Raw genomic sequence first — 20,964 nt, forward strand, 5'->3', positions numbered from 1 at the left:
ACCTCTCTTCCCTGAAAGGAATGTTTTAGCGTCTGTCTGAGGTCATAACAGAGAGAGCTGAACGAGTGTTATCACAGCAGCTGAACTGCCAAAGTACAGACTGTCATCGGCCAATGGTGACTCAAGTACGTTTGTCAGATAGAAACGCAGCAGCTGGAGCTCCAGAGATAATGTGCAGCCTTCTTTCCACTGTCATCTACTCACCAGGCCAATGAATTATACATCATAAAAGGAGATATTTGACGTAAACTCTTCAACCCTGCAAAACCGCCCAGTCATTCCATCAGTAACATTGCATGCTGTGAAACACTGTTCAAACTTTTTTTGAATTGTAGTCATGACACAGAGCTTTCCAAAGATACCAGATCTGTCAGAATGAATTATGGGAAAATGCATAAATAGACTGTGTAAGATTTCCAGCCATAAAAACATGATGTCTTGGGTTTGAACCCTTGGCCAGACGCCACAGGTAAATACTGTACATCACATGATTGAAGAAGCTACCATGCAACATAACTAATAAAAGCTGTACATACACTCATATTGTATATGTTCAGCAGCCTGTATATGTTATTTATCACCATAACACACTTTGTTGGCCATTCAAGTGAAAGCTGCTGATGGTGAACTTGAAGAATGACAGGCTTTACGAGTTGATGAGGACCCTTTGAATGCAATTATTTTTGGTCTCAGTAAGGCTACTGTATGTGGGGGGATGATGGTGTGGTAAATACTTTGTGGGCAGGGATGCCATTTGGGGGGAAACCCTGGATGATTCAGGGGCACCGGAGCTGGACCAGGGCCTGGCCAGAGATCAGGGAGCTGTCACTGAGCTGTTGTCAGGTGGACTATAACTTCTGAGCTATTACCAGGCACCCCTGGTAGTCTGGATGTACATAATTAAAGATTTGAATCCACTGCATGTGGACCTTTACACTTCGAGCAAAACACTGTTAAATTTCTGCAAAAAACTTTTTCTGTAAAGTTTGTCTGATGAATTAATAGCAGTAGAAAATGCAAATTGTATAAAAATAACAGAGTAAAGTCTGAAAATACACACTTTGTGTACTTTACTTAGCTTCTTTCCACTTCTGCCTTTATTTCAGCTTTTGCTTGCCAGGAGACAGTACAGTTGACTGAGGACTCAGTTGACCACAACAGCAGCCATTAGCCATTGCTGCATGTCACGCAGTCTATTATTGTGGCCTGAGGCTTGTTGCAGTGATGTTGTTCAGGCTGTCGCACTGCAGTGATATGGGATTACTGGACATTCTGTGGCACTAGAATAAGCATTATGTATTGTCTGTGTCTTCCTACTGAGTAACTCTATATGTGGTGAGAGTGGCGAGGCTGCGTCAGTCTCATTCCTAAACAGTGCTTCTATACCACAGCTCTCGTCTTACCTTGTAACCTTTTCTGAGAGGGGATTTCAGAGATTGTCCAGCAGGGTACAGTTAAACCTGCCACTGCCCTCAACACCACACCCAGACTAATCAACCAAATGTGTCTTCTTGCATTTTATTAGCCATCTATCACAAGTCGTCAGACAGCTAATCTAGTGGTTGTGGCATAAGCAATAGGCTGTCGTGTTTACTTCAGGAGCAGTCATTTGTTTTCAGTGAAATAGCTCTTAAATCCAACTTGCTCAGACCAAATATGTTCCATACAACAAAGTTAGCAGCTAGCTGGTGAAAACAGCGATTTAGTCGCTAGAGAGCCAGATCTCAGGAGTTCCCAAAGAACAACACAAAGCTGAAAGCAGAGTGAATATTGGACTCACTGCGTCATATCCACTAGATGTGTCATTAAGCAGCTGCTGATGAACATGTTTGTCATAATAACTTCATAAGGTGATAATATGGTGTGTTCATAGCTTGTTCCACTTCCGCTAACTGACCAAAAAGTCAATTAATGCTGCTTGAAGTGTGTTTGTAGTCAAATGAAGGTGTTTTAGCTTCAGGCCAGAGATATCTGCTGTTGCTGTTCTAAATACAGTGGAGATCTGTGGCATTTAGTTTGTGTTGCTCACAGAGGAACAGATGACAGCGCACAAAAGAAACTCAGTGGCACCATATTTTCTTTAAGACATGTTTATTTGCAGTAAGAAGTCAATGTGAGAAGTTTCTGTTTTTGTCGTGAAGAGAGAAACATTTGGCTAACAAAGTTTACTTACAATGTGGGTTATGATTTGTAAGTATGATTTTGTATTTAAAAAAAAAAGATTCTGCTCTGTTGAATACATTCTTTTAAGCTAATTTTGGGTGAGGTGACCCTTTAAAAGCTGGTTAGGGCTAAGATATAGGACTGGTAGTGCTACATATGCTATACAAAACCTTGTTCCTGATTGGTGATCTCTTTCGTCCGTTCAGTGAACAAATGTGTATTTCCACAGTATGTGCCTGCACTTGCACAGTGTCCTCTTTCCTTCTCACCTTAGCTGGTAAGTTGGCACTGGGGATACGAGTGTTAAACCTGACAGCTGACGAGCTGTCTGTACTGGGAACAGCGCGAGGGACGGAGTACAGGTCAGGTTTTTCCGGTGTTGACAGATGGGTGCCAGTATATAGGCGCCGGCGCTTTGTCACCCTGCTTATTCCAGATACCACTGTGCTGAGACGTGGAAAAGCTTGAGCTCAGTGTGCACGGCCAGACACATCTCAATAAGTGACAATTGTTTGTGCCTGTTAATGAAGATGATCTTATGTGTTGTTTCCACTTGTGTATCTCTGTCAGTTCATCCTCTTTGATTCTCAGCTAAAACACGTGTGCGGTGAGTTTCCTGTATCAACACCTCTTAATTGTCAGCTGTATCACCTGTTTCCTGTTTTCATCTGTTGTCTCGGCCCTCACGTTGCAGGGACATTGAGTCTTTATTGGGAAGCTTGCGGACTCTTTCAACTCCAAATGAAACCAGTCTTGTTCAAATTTCCTTAACTTAACTTTTTCCACAAGGCCTCCTCCCTGAGGTTTTGCGGCAGTTATGCAATGTTCTGCTGACACATCCTCTGGGTAAAAACAAATCAGTTATGAGACCCGAGTGGCATTTGACAAGGTTCAGAAATACCCACAATGCTTGGGTCTTTAACAGAGGTCCAAGTGGTTAATAGAGTTTTTGCGGCCTTGCGCGCACTCGCACCTGTCACCCCGCTTCCTTTTATGGAACAATGTGAAGACCATATTCTTCGGCACAGAATGTGAAAAAAAGATCCATGTGGTGCAAAATGCACTGTTTACTTACACGACTGCATGTGCTGAAACTCTGCAGGAGCTTTTCCCCATCAGATTCGGTGTTCTTCTATTCTCCTTTATACTCTACATTTTATTTGTTTGTCGTACTCTTTCCGGCGTCATATTTCAGTCACAAATTCTTGGGATTCTGACACCTGACTGAAGGGCTTTTGAAGTGTCTCAAATGTCGCATAGCGACCCCCTCCAGCATCCCCCCCCCCCCACTAACCCACATCAATCCCCAACTGCACACCCGAGCCCTCAGCTCTTATCACTGGCCACTCAATCCCTGACGTCCACAGGGGGCTGCGCTTTAATTTGGAGGGCAGCCATTTGCTATTCTTAAAACTCATCTCTGTGGTCCACTGTTGAGGGAGAGATCTCTGTTCTCCCTCCTCTCCTTTTCTTCTGCCTCTAGCTTTGTCTTGATAGTATGATTTTGTCGTTGTTTCCACTGAGCCTGCATAAAAGTGAACTTAATTAGTGAGTGAAAAGTTTTCGCCTTCTGTGAGAACATCTGCTGTACATCAGCCATGAGCTCCAGTCTTGTCAACTCTTTGGCCAAAGTCTACGATCCAAACCCTCTTCATGGTCAGAAGCCTGGTGGAAGAAAGCTGTCTCTGAATGGATCAGACAAGTCCCAAGCTTCTTCATCTTCATCATCACCTTCCTCCCCTCATGATGCCACCCTGCGCTGCATGGAGACCCGAATGGACTCCCTGAGCTCTCAGATGGAGTGCTTGCTCAACATGCAGCAGACCGTCCTGACCCGGCTGGATGGCCTGTCGCAGGATGTCCGGGGCATGGGTCGGGATCTGGCCTCTATGCGCGAAGAGGGCCATGGGGGGAAACGTGCGTCAGGGGTCGAGGTGTGCAGGGAGCTGCACGGGGCAGTGGAGAGGGTCAGCGAGCGGGTGGAGAGTCAGGGACGCAGGTTGGAAGGGGTGGAGAAGCTGGTGGAGGGCACCCAGCAAGTGATCAGCTTCATTGGCGAGGTGGTGAAGAGCTCCAGGCTGGTGGAGCTGCTGTTTAAACAGCCTGGAAACAATGCCAACAAGAAGGTGAGAGGTTTAACAACATTACAAGCAAGACTTTTCAGCAACGTGTGGCCTAAAAGAACCTGACAACCAAGTGTTCTTCCATCTAGTTGTCTGTTTTCTGCTCCTAACTCTGACCAAGATGCAATGAAATGATCCCACAGTTCTATTACTGCGTGCTGTGGTGTAAATAGCTACATAGTGAGAGGAGTTATTGCATTGTGATCATAGCAGCAGCTGCATTAAGTACAGCCTGCAAATGACATCCTCTTGATTATGTGTCCAATTGGCAGAAACGTAATAGTTAGCGCGCTCTAAAACCTGAAGATTTTGTAAGTAAAATACAAACATCTTTAAATGGCTGTAACAGTTTTTTTAAAGTCCCTCTTGGCACGTAAAGCTGCTACTCATTCCTTTTAGTTCTGATATGGCTCCTTGTAAATCTATTATTAGCTGCACTGTACTCCCACATGTGCTCTGTAATGTTAAGTAATTTTCCTTTGTGCAGCGATTGCCATTTGCCTCTGAGGTGTAAATGATTACAGTCAGGCTGGTTATCTTATCTAAACTGTCTTTATCAGCAGTAGGTTGGACTGCAGCTGCACAGCATCAGTTTAGCACTCACCTGCTCTGTTCTCAATAGGTGCCATTGCTGCTTTGATTGATAAGCCGGGCTGTTGTCCTTGTATGAAGCCACATATTGTCTGCATCACATTGTGCGTTTTTGTTATTCCTGCTCCTTGGAGCAATATGAGGAATGCACAGAGGACTGGTGCAGAGCTTCCGCTGCCCTGTCTTTGCAGGATGTCTGCATATGTTTTGTGCGTGAGGTGGAATATCTGACATAGCTGGATTCTGCTGATTCAGAAGCTGTTTCTAGGAATGGGTTTGGGCTTAAGCAAACAGATTTATTACACCAGACAGCCTCTGTCACACATATTAAATGACAGGGACATTGTAGGAGGGATCACATGAACTTTTTTCCTGCCATCCTATAAAAATATCAGTGTCATTCAGCAAAATTCTATATTTTTTGATATTGTCCTTATATTATGTTTGTTTATTGCCGTACATTTGAAGTGGTGTTGTGCAGCATATATCATCTGCCACAGAAGATATGTGACCTTTCTCCTGGAGGAGGCATCTGTTCCCCAGAACATCATACTTGAGTTATGGGAGCAACCATAGAAACACTAACAAACACTTCGGCTTGCTCCTTGACTACTGTGCAAATGGAAACACATATATGACTACGCTGTTGCCATCAGTGAGGTGAAAAGAGCTGCTTCAGATACAAGGCCCCACTCCAGATTCTGGACTTTTCATGTCTGTCACTGTGTGAATCCTTTGTCTGATTGTTTGATTTTTGTTTCTTCTTTCTACAACAAGGCAAAGGATGACAAAGACAAAGGCAAACTGAGCCTGAAGGGCTTGAAGGCCCAGAAGAAGAGGAGACCCCAAGACACGTCAGGTAGGCTCGAACAGGAAATGATGCGTTATGAGTTTATGCAGAGGCGCACTTTGTTAGTTGATAATCAGCTGTGGACTACAACCAAACAATACTAGATTATATAGCCATAAATACATAATTTAAACAAACAATTCTGGTACTGATCCCTTAGATTTTTTTTAATTGAGACCAACTGACCATGCTTAAATGCTAAATTCACATTTCAGCATGCCAACATTATCAAAGCATGTTCTCATTAATCTAAAATTCAATGACTGACAGGAATTCAAGCATTCTGGCATCACTTTAGAATTATGTTGTTATGAACTTTAGTGTTGGACAAGTGTGAATATTTTCACCTGTTGATGGTGCTTCATGAAAAGGCAGAGGGCCACCAAAGTCATTAGGATTCATCCTCTGACATCTTGTATCAAATCTTATGGCAATCCTTTCAAAAGCATTTCATTATGGATCAAAGGGGTGCACAAAACTGACTGACTAACACTGCCAAATGTTAATGAATGAAATTAAATGTTCCCATGGTTATAATAATGGACTTAAAACAAATGCTAGTGTATATCATGAGGGAGTTGTATCCATGCTGGGTTCATTCTTTCAAAACACATCCTAGAGCTAGAAAACATCCTTACAGGGTGGCAGTGATCTCTTATGGTTGTTTGCTTTGTTTTTCCCACGTCAGACACATCCTCACTGAAGGAACCTGTGCTGCAGAAACAGGTGGAGAAGCTCAACAGGCAGAACACTGAGCATTCCCATGGAAAAGCAGAGGCTGACTATCAGAGGGGGGAGGACAGGGGAAGTGGCGGAAAGAGGCAGGAGCCAGCAGAGCTGATCCTGGATGGACCACACACCTCAGAGGAGAAGCCAACCAAGGAGAAAGAGGAGGGGGAGGAGGAGGAGGGGGGTGTCTTTGAGGACTCAGAGTCAGAGCCAGAGGAAAAGGTGGAAGATGTTGGTCCAGGAGAGGCTGGACAAGTGGAGGGTGATGGCAAGACAAAGCTTAAAGGAGAGGCAAAAGAGTCCTCACAATCAGAAGCAGCAACAAGTGTCATCCCAGATATCTACGAGACCTCTCTCCTAACACAAGAAAGGTATCTCTAGAAAATATGCGTCAGTATATTATTTTTAACACACACACACACACACACACACACACACACACACACACACACACACACACACACACACACACACACGTATAATAAAGTAAAATCTTTATGTGTTCAATGTCTTATCTCTTGTAGCTCGGAGGATGTCGGTGATGTTGCCACTTGCAGCAAACGTCGTGTCACAGAAGAAGACCTGGTGAAGGACGACCTCAAGAAAAGCAGAGTGGAAGACAGTAAAGTGGAAACCGCTGATGGACGGGTGGTGGAGGGGGACGAGCCACAGGCCTCCAAATCTGACGAAGGAAAGACAGAGGCAGAAGACGAGGGGAAGGAGGGCGAGTCGGCAGTGAAGGAATTCATCATTGGTGAGGCATTATGTTTTGACAGTGCGTGAGAAACAATCCTGCAGCTCCCATTGAGAACACAGAGACAATGTGTTTGCAGCTTGTTATTATGTATAATTTTCAATTTATGTTGCCAGAATAATGATCAACTTTTATTTTGAAATTTCAACCTTGGCTCAAGGTTTCAGATCCTGTTGGTTATGTGGTCTTAAAATCACTTTTTTTTTTTTTTTTTTTTTTGGTGCAGTTGAAAAAAGAAAGTATTTAAATAACTAAATTGAATGAAGAGTGTGTAGAACACTTCAACATCAACTTTGTGTTAGGAGGTCTGCTTTCTTTGCTTTTTTGCACATATATATAGAGATGTTTATAGCATTTACATTAAAGTACAAGCTCTTCAGTCACAAAGACACATTTCTGTAGTCCAAAATGAAATGGTAATATAGTACAACCATAAGCTTGCACTTCAGGCCAAACATTGATTAGTTCCAAAATCCTGCATATTGTCCTACTTTTGTGACATATTCAGGTACAGCGAGCTCTCCATGTAGACCAACTTGGGTGTTAGTTGGTGACATTTGACTTTTTGTTCCTCACAGTTTGAAACAGATCCAGTGTCATAACACCATGCCTGTTCAAGCATCACTAACATGTCAGCCGGTACAGCTGGCAGAGCAGATAATGAGACACTAGCATGTTGCTATTTTGATCCACTTTGTTTCTGGGGACCGAGGCCTCTTCCTCCATCTCTGTTTTCAGCGACATCAAGCTTTTGATTCATTTTGTCTGTATTTCTTCATGGTTTCTTCAGATTCAAGCCCCCCACCATTAGCACCTTTTGATCACCGCATCGTGACTCCCAAACCGCATCAGATAGCCACCTATTACACTATCAACAGGGACGAGGTCCTGGGAGGGTGAGTAACAGGAGAACCATGGAATTGCCCGCTCTCAGGAGTTTATTTTCTTTTCAACACATTGATCTTCTCTAGTGAAATAACAGAGGCTCTCACACCATGTGAGCGGACACCTAATAGTTTTTTCCAAGACTTTTTAATTACCCTCTAAAGGGCAGATGATTGTGAGCCTCAGGGGTTAACTTGCGAAATAGCGGGTCTCTCTGATGTAATAGACCAGTGCTAAATCCTGCCTCTTCAGCTGGAGATTACACCTCAACACGCGAGCACATTTCTCAAATCTCTGACATAATGGCCCAGTATAAAGCCCTAATTACTGACTGACTGAAGGAGCTTATTATGCTGTGTTTATATAAGTAAGAGCTCCTACTAATTATTATTTTCATTATCAATTAATCTGAGTTAATTTATTTATTTTTTCTCTTTTACAAACAATCATCTCTTGTTTGCTCTATAAAGGTCAGAAAAAAATAAAAAATCACAACCTCTCAGTGCCCAAAAAGACATCTAAAAATTGTGTCTGACCAGCAGTTCAAAATATAATCCAAAGACGATTCAGTGATGTAAAGCAGAACATTTCTGTTTGAGATGCTGGAACCAGCAATTATTTGGCCACAATAAACTCAAAATAATCTAAATAGTTTGAGAGAATGAGAATGAGTCATGTTTTATAAATCCACACTCTCAAGCCTGACACTTCTTCTGCTCTGCCTTTAGTGTCCATGCATGTGTTAGACTCCTCTGTGTGATTGCTCTTTTTTCATTAGGGGACGTTTTGGACAAGTCCACAAATGCATGGAGAACTCGTCTGGTCTGACGTTGGCTGCCAAGATCATCAAAGCCAGGAGCCAGAAAGAGAAGGTGCAGTCATGATCAGCCAATGAAAGCTGAATACAAAACAGTATATGTCACTGGGATGCCTGCTTCCCCAGACAGTCTAATGGACGGTCACTTTTATCATTGCTAAGCACCATAAAGGATTACATTTCAAAAATAGACACAGCTCAACAGCCTTGACGGTGCGGGCAGGTGGCAATTTGTCAGCCTCATTGTGTCTTTCTTGTTCTGGGTCATCTGAAAGCGATGTGAGAGAGGTCAGATGTCCGAGCATAGCTCTGTGGTTACAGTATCATCTGAGATATTCAAAAAGCTCAGAGCCCACCAAAAGCCCACCAAACACACGGCCAAATCCTTGGCTGGCTCATGTTGCTGTCTGTGGTCATCCGTGACAACACTGACTGTGCTGGCAAATCCTGTCTGTCTGTCTGTCTGTCTGTCTGTCTGTCTGTCTGTCTGTCTGTCTGTCTGTCTGTCTGTCTGTCTGTCTGTCTGTCAAATTAGCATATAGTTGGCAGAGTACCCAGTTTTTCTCCAAACCTCTTAAATGCACTCTCTCAACACAGTTTTGTCTTTGTTATCAGTTTTGTTATGAATGAACGTCCATACATTTCCCCAGTTTGGCAGTCTCACTCTGTGTGTGTGTGTTAATTGACTTGTACTGTATGTCTCTCTCTCTCTCTCTCTCTCTCTCTCAGGAGGTGGTGAGGAATGAGATCCAGGTGATGAACCAGCTGAACCACGCCAATCTCATCCAGCTCTATGCCGCCTTTGAGTCACGCAATGACATCATCCTCGTCATGGAATAGTGAGTCGGGGTACCTGTGTGTGTGTGTGTGTGTGTGTGTGTGTGTGTGTGTGTGTGTACATTATGTGTTCTCAATTGCCAATATTAGAAAGCTACATGCCCTTTTTTGCTGTAAGTGTGCATGTGCTTCCCTTTGTGGCGCAGTGTGGAGGGAGGGGAGCTGTTTGACCGCATCATTGATGAGAACTACAACCTGACAGAGCTGGACACGGTGCTGTTTATACGGCAGATCTGTGAAGGGCTGCAGTACATGCATAAGATGTACATCCTACATCTGGACCTCAAGGTAAACCTGCCTCATCCATAGTCTCACAGTCACTGACATCTTTAGGTTTATTTCTTGTCAACGCAGACCTAACTAAAATGTTGTTTTCCATTACTTTTACTCTATTCTGTCCTTACTCACTTTTTAGTTTGGTTAAACTAGTGTAAACAGTCCACTGCAATGACCATAAGAAATGTACTTTTAGATGACAGGACGCATTAAAAAACAGTTTGCAAACAATACTTTCTGTCCTGTTTCTCTTGGCTGTGTCCACAACATATGGAAGAATTTGTCAAGAAAGCAGTACACAAAACCAGCAATTTATCTGAATTCTATTATGTTACTTTATCTGTAATCCATCTCTTTTGTTCCTTTTCAGCCAGAGAACATTCTTTGTGTCAGCAGAGCTACTAACAAGATTAAAATCATTGACTTTGGCCTGGCCAGGAGGTAACATTTCTCATCTGTTTGCAGTTAAATGCTGTCATTACAGGATTCTCTCAGCTGAGATATACTTCTTATGTTTCTGCTCTTGTGTCTCTGACAGGTATAAACCCAGGGAGAAGTTGAGGGTCAACTTTGGAACACCTGAATTTTTAGCTCCCGAAGTCATCAACTACGAGTTTGTTTCATTCCCCACAGACATGTGGAGCCTTGGCGTCATCACTTACATGCTGTGAGTTGTGGATGGCCATTCACACACGCACACGCACACACACACACACACACACACACACACACACACACACACACACACACACACACACACACACACACACACACACACACACACACACACACACACACACACACACACACACACACACACTCACACACACACACACACTCACACACACACACAAAAGGACACACAGTAGCATCCCTGACCTGTGTTTCCTCTCGGTCCAGGCTCAGCGGCTTGTCTCCGTTTCTGGGGGATGATGACAACGAGACACTGAACAACATCCTGGCCTGTCAGTGGAACTTTGAGGAGGAGGAGTTTACGGACATCTCCGACGAGGCCAAAGACTTCATCACCCGCCTGCTGGTGAAGAGTAAGAGCTGGAGGATGAGCGCAGCAGAGTCCCTCAGACACCCCTGGCTGTCGGACCGGATTCTGCACTATCGGCTAAATCAGAAGGTAATGACCTGCACCTATAATTAAACCATCGTAACGCGCCACTCAGCAGACCTGTGGTCAGACCTCTGAACATGACTGCTGCTGCCTTTTCCTGCCCACAGCAACAACCAGTAGCATCCTGCAGAACATGACAACTGGCCAGTCAGAGCTCTTGTGCTTAACTAAATTAAAGCAGTCATTGGGAGCAGACACACGGTTATGAGATGGAAGGTGATAGGTAGACACATTAGCAAATTGCGTCATAAAAAGTCAAATTAAAAGCTTTTAATTTATTTTCCGATTAACCCTGACATTGAATTTTTATGGAATCATTTAATGAAATATCAAATTAACCAATTTAGACTTGTTTTTTGAAATGTTTCAATTGATCAGTTTATTATGATTATGCATTGAACAGTTCTACAGTAATTCCAGGCTCTGTAGAGCTCATTCAGTGTGTGTTTGGAACTGGTGTGCAGACAACACGTCTCAGGTGATTCATTTATGTGGTTCAGTTGCCAAAAGTTACAGTGATGATGAGCATGGAAGTTCATCCCTGATCTGTAGATCTAATAAACAAGCTGAGTTAAAAGTTGATGGTATATGGACATACAAACCTGTGTTCATGTGTTTGCTCCAATGCACTAATTCAATGGATCGTCTCATTGCAGAAAAACAAGTGCCACTCCACACACGCTCCTCCTCCAGATAGCTAGGCAGGTAAGATTAAGGTTTTCCTGTGAGCCAACATAAGCAACCTGAAGCACTGTTTCTCTGCCATCAACATGACTACTTATGAATTTTAAACCTGAAATCTGCCCTTTTCTTTCATTTCCCTCCTAGAAACACTGTGAGGCCCTTCACATGCCCTCTGACAATGTGTGGCCCTGGAGCCAAACACTGGACCAATGCTGCTATACCTGTATGGCTGCTGGAAAACTACTCTCTGCTTGGCATTCTTATGTTAGCTTAGCTCCACAGCTGGTAGCTCTGACCTGAATAGTGATAGAGATGCCTGCAAGAAAAAAAGAGACTTCGTAAGGCTGCCTTCAAGGCCCAAATCACCTGTTAGTATGCTAACTGTCCCGTAGAGCACAAACATCAGACTGAACCAGTGAGGACTCTCGGCAGTGAATTAGTGCAGCTGCCAAATTCAAAGACACCTGTTTCATAATAGGGAATGATGGCAAAGCATTAAATCCTGAATTGCTTGTCACTTCTATAACTTCCACGTTTATCACTGAAGAGGTAGAGAATAACTGACACTCATGCATCAAACTGTTTAGCACTGTTTGTCTCCCTCTATCAGTGATCAGTTTGTCATGTTGTCCTGGTTTGTTGCATGCTTTGCACTTTTTGGCATATTTCTTCAAGATTTAGCGAACAACTTTAAACAAAATGTAGATTGAATGCTATTATTTAAATGATTTATTTTTGTGAATACAGATTTTCTTTCTTTCTTTTCATTTACAAGTCTTATAAAAAAAATGTTACTCTGTTGCGAAACATAAAGTAAAAAATCTTTGTAGATCTTGGTTGAGGTTGAAGTCACACCACAGTAATTTATTTTGTATGTAACACAACCCTGCATACACTCATTCCCCTGAAAAGTGAGTTTCTCAATGGCTGAATACTTCCCAGTTTGTGCCATATTCAGCACACTCTTCTGGTATGTTTTCCCTGTAGAGTGGATTTCTTTCTGGACGTGTTCATGCCACTAGCTTGCCTTTGCTTCGGCAGTTTGGAGTAGCACTCTCACCTTCCATGAAGGCATAACGAACAGCAGAATACTACTGGGTTCTTGTGTTCATTTATTTACTGGTTCAACACCAGACTGTACTTGAAGTGCAAAGCTTTGGTTGAAGATGGGGTTATTTTCAGGGGAGATGTCACTCAGTTATGCACATGCTACATGTGTAAATGCACCGTTCAGCTTGATGGAGAGCCAATAACAGAGCAGAGAAGACATCAGTCGGTGCTTTATTGTGCCATTCTCTCTAAGGGAACGAAAACTGGACGAATGTTCTTCATGCAGTTGTTGGCTGTTCCATCTGGAAATGGAAAAGCTTTGTGATTTTGAATTCTTGTTTATCTCAATTTATGATACTTTTTTCAAGTTTTCTTGTGTAATGATGAGACATAAATAAATGTAGAATATAAACAAGCAAATGAAGAAAGCACACTAGAAAACATTCGCAGCATTTCTTACAGTGTATCTCTTTGAAAATTAAAAATCAGGACTTTGTGTGATCATTTGTTATGTTACACTGAGACTGTAAATATCTATTTCATATTCCTGCATGTCCACACTCTTAAATCAACATTCTATAGAAGCCTTGAATGAAGGAAGGAAAGGGAAAATGTCTGCACATAAATTTCTACAGAAACAAGACAAATATTTGGAAATCATGTTCCAAAGGCAACAATGACTTAATCATGCTTCCTCTTTGGGCGTCTTGCTTCCAGAATACAAGTAGGAAAATGAAAAAAACATTGCGTAGTCATCATATACATTAAATGTCATCACAAAGTGGAAATACTGAAGTAGAAGTGCTCCTGCCTGTACTTCATCCTCAGACTATGATTTCATCTTTCAAGCTGAGAATTGGACAAGAAGAACTGACAGAAATCAGTCAGTTAGATGTAATGATTTGATCTGACTCATGATGAGATGTTCTGTTTGAATCTCTGTGCCAGTGGTTGAATGTCCAGTGATTAATCAGTGGCGGAAGAAGTATTCAGACCCTTGATTTAACTATTTTAGCAAAAGTATCAACACTATGCTATGAAAATACCCCATAAGTAGTAGTCCTGCATTCAAAACCTTATTTAAGTAAAACTAAGAAAGTAATATCAGCCAAATGTACTAGTATGAAAAGTGGAAGTAGTGATTCTGCAGTAAAATAGTCAAATGCTCCCTGTCACTGCTTTACTATCATATGATGTTTTTAGATTGATTGTGGCTGTATTCATGCGTAAGGTTAAGCTCATTTTTGAGCTCACAAGAAATTTCAAGTTCAAAATCACCAGATTTGGAGATGTGTGGTTTTCACTGGACAAGATGGGTATGAAAAATAAGAGAAACAATTTTCAAGAATGTAACTAAAGCTTGTTGTTATTTGTATAGAATGGAAATACTCAAAGTACGAATACCACAAATTTGTACTTAAGTCCAGTACAGTGCAGTGATCACACAGGATTCTCCATCTCTTCATACGGTCAGCTGCTGAGAATCCACATCTCATTTAACAACTGAGATCCAACTACGCCCCCCTCAGTATCGCTCATCTGAGAAATCAAACCCCTCTCTGTGCATGAGGGCTTCTTTCCAGACAAAGAGAAGACAGCCAGTGAAGGTCAAAGCACAAAGTCTTGGACAGAAATATGAGGACATTTCTTATACTTGATATGCTGAAGTTGCAGTTAGCTTCCCAACTGAGAAAAAGAATTTTTTCCCACAAATATTCCAGACAATGGAGTATAGCTCTGGGTTTACTCTGTCACATGTAGCCTCTCTCTGACGTCAAATTTGTATTTGCCATCTACGTGGGGAACTTTTCACATCCGTCAAACTATCAGGTTGCTGTCCCATAATGAGCTTCATTTATCAGTGCAAATCAAACCTTTGAAGCGAGCGAGGGGCTCTGAGAACAGGAAGAGAAGACGAAATCCAGCTCCGACCAAAATTCAATTAGTTAACATAAATAATTTCACAGCCTCATCTCGATTAAATCTCCAAGATCTGTTTATTTTTGTCTGAAGTCTCAGTAAAATACATTCTTTAGGTTCAGCGCTGGAATAGATGATGGGACACAAGGATTTTGACCAATTAGATTGAGATCTGGTGACTGTGAAGGCCATAACATATGATCTGCATCACTGTCATGCTCATCAAACCATTGAGTGAGCCCCTGTGTCCTGTGGGTGGGTGCCTCGTCACTCAGAAGGAGACCACTCCCATCAGGACAAAAATATGTGATGATGATATTCAGGTTCCTATCTCTTGCCATTTTGATCCAAACTCCAGAGGTCACCTGGGCCTCAGCTGTGTAAGAGTGACTGGACTGCCATCCAGTGGCGGTCCTCAAGGTATTTTACTTCAGTATTTCTATTTTATGCAACTTAATACTTTTACTCCACCACATCTCAGAGGCAAATATGGCACTTTTTACCTGACATAACCCTCCACTCCACTACTGTCTGACAGATTAGTTACTAATTACTTTTCAGATTACAATTTTTCATACCTTTCCTGTCCAATGAAAACCATGTATCTCCAGATTTCGTGATTTTGAATGTGAATGTTGTGATAAACTGAAGGACGTTCAGAAAATTATCCTGCATAAATAAACTTTTGGAAAAACCTCTTGGATTAGCTGGAAAATGTGTTGTGTCAGAGCTGTTGTTCTGAGCTCATGAAAAGTTGACTTTTTAGAGATAAGCGGGTCTCACTGGGCAGCGAGTCCACAAACATATGATGATCTCATAGAATATGATGCACTGATGCAGATTAAACTGTGCAACAGTTTATAAAGTAATTAAAAATGAGCTAAATCTTGAACATCTACAGCAGTAAAATACAACATGCACATGAATGCAGCAGTTATATTAATCCAAAAACATCAAATATGAAAGTAAAACACTGTCAGGGACCATTTCACTGCACAATGACTACTTTCACTTTTCATACTTAAAGTACATTTTGCTGACAACACTTTCACACTTTCACTTAAATAAGGTTTTGAATGCAGGACTTCTATCACAGGGTGATATCACTTTTACTTAAGAAAAGGATCTGATTGCATTTTCCACCAGAGCTGCCATCAGAGATCAAGACAATGGAAACCAGCAGGCTGCGCCAGATGCACACAAAGGTGCAGACGCTCTCAGGGTGTGTCAGTATCACAGCCACGCAGTTGATGGACTCACAAAGAAATGAAGAGGAGCTGTTTTCTTTGTGTTGCTACTGACCCATTTGGGAAACTTACTTTTCCAGTTTGCTTGTGAACTCACTGTGACTCACGGACTCCTCAGAAGGGGTGGGTGAACACCGAGGGGGACATCAGCTTGGATCTTACTGAAGAACAAACTTATAACTACCGGGGTGATTGCTAGCTGCAGTACGAGAGTGACCTTCCATCTGCTGTTCTCTCAGATAAACTTAAACCTGCACTCTTTAGCGTTCCCACACACACCACACATGTGTGAAGGATAAAGGTTTCTGCACAGCAGTGGACACACAGCGAGACACCTGCCGTCCAAACAAGAGAAGAGAAGAAGAGCCCCGAGGAAGAACAGAGCTCTGTGTTGTCCTCTTTTGATCGGGCAGGGTGGATGAGCAGACCGCTGTGCTTCTCAGGACCCCAGGCACTTGTTTTTTTCTTTTTTACACAAAGATGTTTTCTTTAGACAGTAATGAAATCACACCTCCCATCATGCTGTGCGCTGTGGGAAGTCGAGCAGTGAGAGAGTGCTTTCACAGCGCTACTGACACTCTCAGCCGGAGCAGATGTTGTGATATATGCTCAAATATACAAGAATAATAAGAGATTAGGAGCTGCTCTGAGTGTTTGATCACTTCTGTTAAGATAGTGTCTCAAGTGATGTGAAATGAATCCTTCAGTCAGGGTCGATATATTAAGTTCTGCTCCTGAAATTGTGTTTATTTTGGCATACTGGCAGACCAATTCTATAGTAAATGTAACCAGTCAAACCCAGATCTTCCTCTTAAATTTCTCCTGAAATAAGGTGACCTTTTTCCACACTTTATAAGAGTATCACGTGTTGTATTCTGTGTTTTGTTCCTACCACACTTTAAAGCTGCAATACTTGCAGTTTGCTTCACTGACATCACCAAACTCAAGACGCTTCAGCATAGCAGCAAATGAAAACATCACCCTTCTTTATCATTATACACATTTTTGGTATTTTAAGAAATGTATGCTTTTTACTAAAATTAAAGCTACGCCCCCGTTGGTTTGAACAATGAATCGCCACATGCAAGAGAGGAGGGGTTTTCTTGACAGTGTGACTGCGTCGGCTGTTTGTTCTCTGGTACTTATGCTCATTCAACAGTAATCGAGTGCTGGCTCATTCTTACTGCTGCTCAAATATGAAGCCAACACATCCTCCTGTGATGTTTTACCAGGATGTTTACTGACCTACATTTACACAAAAGACTGGCAGGGTCATTGTGTTTTATAGTTTCAGTGCTGCTGTAACACATATTAAGAACAATTACAGTGTGTGCACACACATATTATCACATGGGTTAGGGTAAAGGTTTCCAGTGGTAAATAAAAGGGATTATGTATCTTGAATGGTATACCTTTGCAGATGCCTTAGAAAGCTTAAGATGTGTACAAAGCTTATACTGTAGCTGAAGATTGTAGTATTTGTTCTTGTTGCATTGGCATTCATTCAACAAGAATACTGTCCACATTGTGCTAACTCATTATGTGTATTGCTTCAGCATGAAACCAACAGATCCTCCTCTGTGCTGTTTGACCAGGATGTTTACTGAAGTATTAAGTTTAGAATGATTTGTTCGTCTTGTGGTGACACTCATTCAGCTACAGAGTATGAAGTGTTTTGTTTTGTCCAGAGCCAGTAGAGACCCACATTTCACTGCTGTAGTGATTTTGAAAATGGATTATTTAAAAAAAAAAAAAAATAAATAAAAATAAAAATAAAAATAAAAATCCCTTTTTAGCTTTTACAGCCCCTGATTTAGAGACTTAAGACCCTCATGTTAGAGAAGGAAAGGCACTCTGATACCTAACCACTAATATTGTGTTCCTTAAATACCAGATAATTTTTATTATGCTGGTATAGACTTTTGGTCTATAGATGACCTATCATCTGAATGCTGTAATCTGTATGCTCCTAGACATTTTTACAGCATACCACAGAAGAGTGACTCTTTACTATTTCAAACAATTCAAGAAATGCAACAACTCTATGTTGACATATGCACTTATTGGGATCATAAAGGGTTAGCTCATGCAGACTCATTGTGACAGTCGGGCTCACTGGATTGACAGACAAAGACTTTGTGATAAAGAGAGATATTATGATAGTGGGAGAAATGGCAAAAACATTTGAAATAAAAACTGCAGTAGATGAATAAAAACAACATACGTTTCACTCTTTTTCAATTCGCTATTGTGAAAAGAACCAGGATGAAATAATGTTTCAAACTACTGAGCTGAGTTTTAAATATTTGACATTCTTGAAATGTTTCCCAGTTTCTTGGTTATATTACAAACTCTTTGTTTATTAATATGACATTATTTCAAAATATCTCAGTCTATTTAATACTGAGCACTTTGGGCCTTTATAGCAATACCATCCACTTTAGATTTTCATGATCGCAAAGCACTCAAACAATGACAATACATCAGCATCAATATACATTTGATTATACGCAACCATGTGCTACATATACCAGATTTTTTTTAATTCAAGTAAATGTAATAGACTACTGTAGAGATAGAATAGACTCTAGAAAGAAAAGCAAGAAATGTCGGAAATTTTAGAAAATACATTTGGGGATTTGCACAATAAACCATACCTAGTACTTGAAATCATGGAGTGAATTTTTGAGATTTACTGCTGAACAACAAATAGCCGGACAAAACAACCTGTCAAATAAAACAGGAAGCTGCCTTTCTCCCTCCATCCTCCACGTGGCGCTGCACCGAGCCACCTCCAGCCCTCGCAGAGACCCTGCCCTCTTCAAAGAAGCCTCTTCTCTTACTCTCAGATGCTCTCTTCCCATTGGCTGAACTCACCGCCGCTTCCTGATATGTACCACAATCAAGCCCCCAGGAAGTGCGCCGGCTTTGAAGCAAATTTGACAGACAAGTAGGTTTATCTGCGGACACACAGTAGCTTTTTGTCGGTTTCGCAGCAGACTGTAAACATCCACCCGGTGAGAGATGGCCCAGAGTTCTGAGCCTGCTAACATGAGCTCCGCGCTGAACGGAGAGCCGAAGAGGGCGAGGAAGGTGGCCGTTATCACCGGCATCACCGGACAGGTAACATTACTCATTCAAACTCCAGCATCTGTTCACACTGTAGGAATCAGGAACCGTGCTGCTCAAAGACAAAGCCACGAACAACTGACTTTCCTCTGCAGTTTTTTGTTGTTGTGTGTCTCTGTTGCTGTTAAAAACACCTTAACGTCTCCTAACTTCCGGGGGGTTTACACCTGTGTCAGGTCAGTGTCGGCGCGGTCGACAAGTAGGTGATGGGAAAGTTATGATGCCTCAGCGCCGCATAGCGATCCCTAGAGAGGTACGTCGCTCGTGTTCCAGCGGCAGTGGGCACCGGTGAAAAACAAAATGTTATGAAAAAAACATGTGTGTCCAGCACAAACGAACATACAGCCTAAACACACGTAAGCACGCACAGACGCACGCGCCGTTGCCCCTTGAAGAACCGGTGGAACCAGAATGGTGCAGCCTGCCACCCGCGTGTCTTTACCCTTTGCCCTGAAACGTTATCTTCCCTGCGCTTTGTCGGTGGTGTTTGAGCTGTGCTAATTCTTCACACTGACCACTTTAGCCAAAAGACACTGAAGCTGGGTCTGAAGCCATTGTCTCACCAAAGTTAACCATCATTGTGTCCTTTTAATGTCAGAGGGGAAGAGACGTATTTATTGAGCAAGACCACACTGCTTCCATTACAAGGAAGTTGTCAGGTTACACATTAGCACCTTTCTGTTTGCCCACTGAAACTCCCTCTGGAGCAGCTAAATGACAGCAGACAGCCAGGCAAGCAGGTTTATAGAGGATATGAATTGTGGCATAATGCTCCCTCAGTGATCCCTCCATTCAGGGGTGGCTTGATATCATGATGATACACAGGTTTTAACTGTTTGTTTGTTGACGTCTCCCTGTCACCTGTACTCATACTTCTCTGCTTTCTTGACATCAAGCACTAGAGTGGTAAAATATCTTGGACTTTGTTGAGTCATTCTTTTGAAACTGCCTGTGATTTGATGTAAATTGGGTAGTTTAGTGACCCCAAAGTGATGTGAAGGATGCAGAACATGGCCTGGCAAGGCTGAAATCCTTATCAGTGTTATATAAGGTTCACACATTATCACATATCACGAGTAGGGCTTCAAACAATGATTATTTGTATGATTGATTATTCTGTTGATTATTTTTGATGAAATGAGCAAGTGCAAGTGTTTTTGCACAAACAATCAGCAGTTTCTTCAGAAATTGCAGTATAAATGTTGGATGTTGAGAAGCTGATTTCAGTTGATGCTGATGTCAACAATGTAGACGTATGAACGTGGAAGAGCTGACACTGAACTGAATTGCTGGCTTTAATGTGTACGGAGAAGCAGCTGAAGGAGAATGAACAGCTGGAAAAGTGGGAAAGCATCCAAGTAATATGAATAAAATATAAACCTTTAATAAAACCCACAATCTATGAATTATTAATTATGCATTATTAGGTTTGAATGGGCAGCTGAAGCCCGCAGCATGAATGAGTAGATATAGTAATAAAAGCAGAAGAAAAGTGTAGAAAGGAGTTGGACAAGTTTGAAAAGTGAGAATAGGATGAAGGATGCAAAATATACCATAAGCTTGGAGCTAAGCTGCACAGCTGGCTGAACTTTGTATGGAGAGGCAGCTGATGGAGTATGATTAATGGCTGGGAGCTATATTGCACTGCTTGACTAAAGAATGGGCACTAAACTGCATTGCTTGACTTGGATTCACCTTAGGGATCATAACCTAAAGAAAAGTGTGAACAATGGGCAGAGAGGAGTGGTAGCTTGGCAGAACTGGCCTTACTGGTATTCATGTC

General features: G+C 42.0%; 2 protein-coding genes across 2 annotated transcripts in view; both read left to right on the forward strand.

Moving 5' to 3' along the window:
- The first annotated feature begins 3,761 nt into the window (after positions 1-3,761).
- mylk4b (myosin light chain kinase family, member 4b) lies at positions 3,762-11,852 on the forward strand. Its single transcript, XM_070961382.1, has 12 exons — positions 3,762-4,289; positions 5,655-5,736; positions 6,416-6,827; positions 6,981-7,210; positions 8,001-8,106; positions 8,874-8,967; positions 9,642-9,751; positions 9,896-10,037; positions 10,396-10,466; positions 10,564-10,692; positions 10,926-11,157; positions 11,808-11,852. Exons 1-12 carry the CDS (start codon positions 3,762-3,764, stop codon positions 11,850-11,852), a joined length of 2,181 nt encoding a protein of 726 aa, XP_070817483.1.
- A 7,091-nt stretch (positions 11,853-18,943) lies between these two features.
- Positions 18,944-20,964, forward strand: part of gmds (GDP-mannose 4,6-dehydratase) — a 157,928-nt gene continuing 155,907 nt past the window's right edge. The window contains exon 1 of the mRNA XM_070960866.1: positions 18,944-19,175. Within this exon, the coding sequence (XP_070816967.1) occupies positions 19,077-19,175 (99 nt within the window). The 5' untranslated portion in view covers positions 18,944-19,076. The remainder of the gene's footprint in view (positions 19,176-20,964) is intronic.

This window comes from Chaetodon trifascialis, chromosome 4 (assembly GCF_039877785.1).
Source record: "Chaetodon trifascialis isolate fChaTrf1 chromosome 4, fChaTrf1.hap1, whole genome shotgun sequence".
NCBI classification, from domain to species: domain Eukaryota; kingdom Metazoa; phylum Chordata; class Actinopteri; order Chaetodontiformes; family Chaetodontidae; genus Chaetodon; species Chaetodon trifascialis.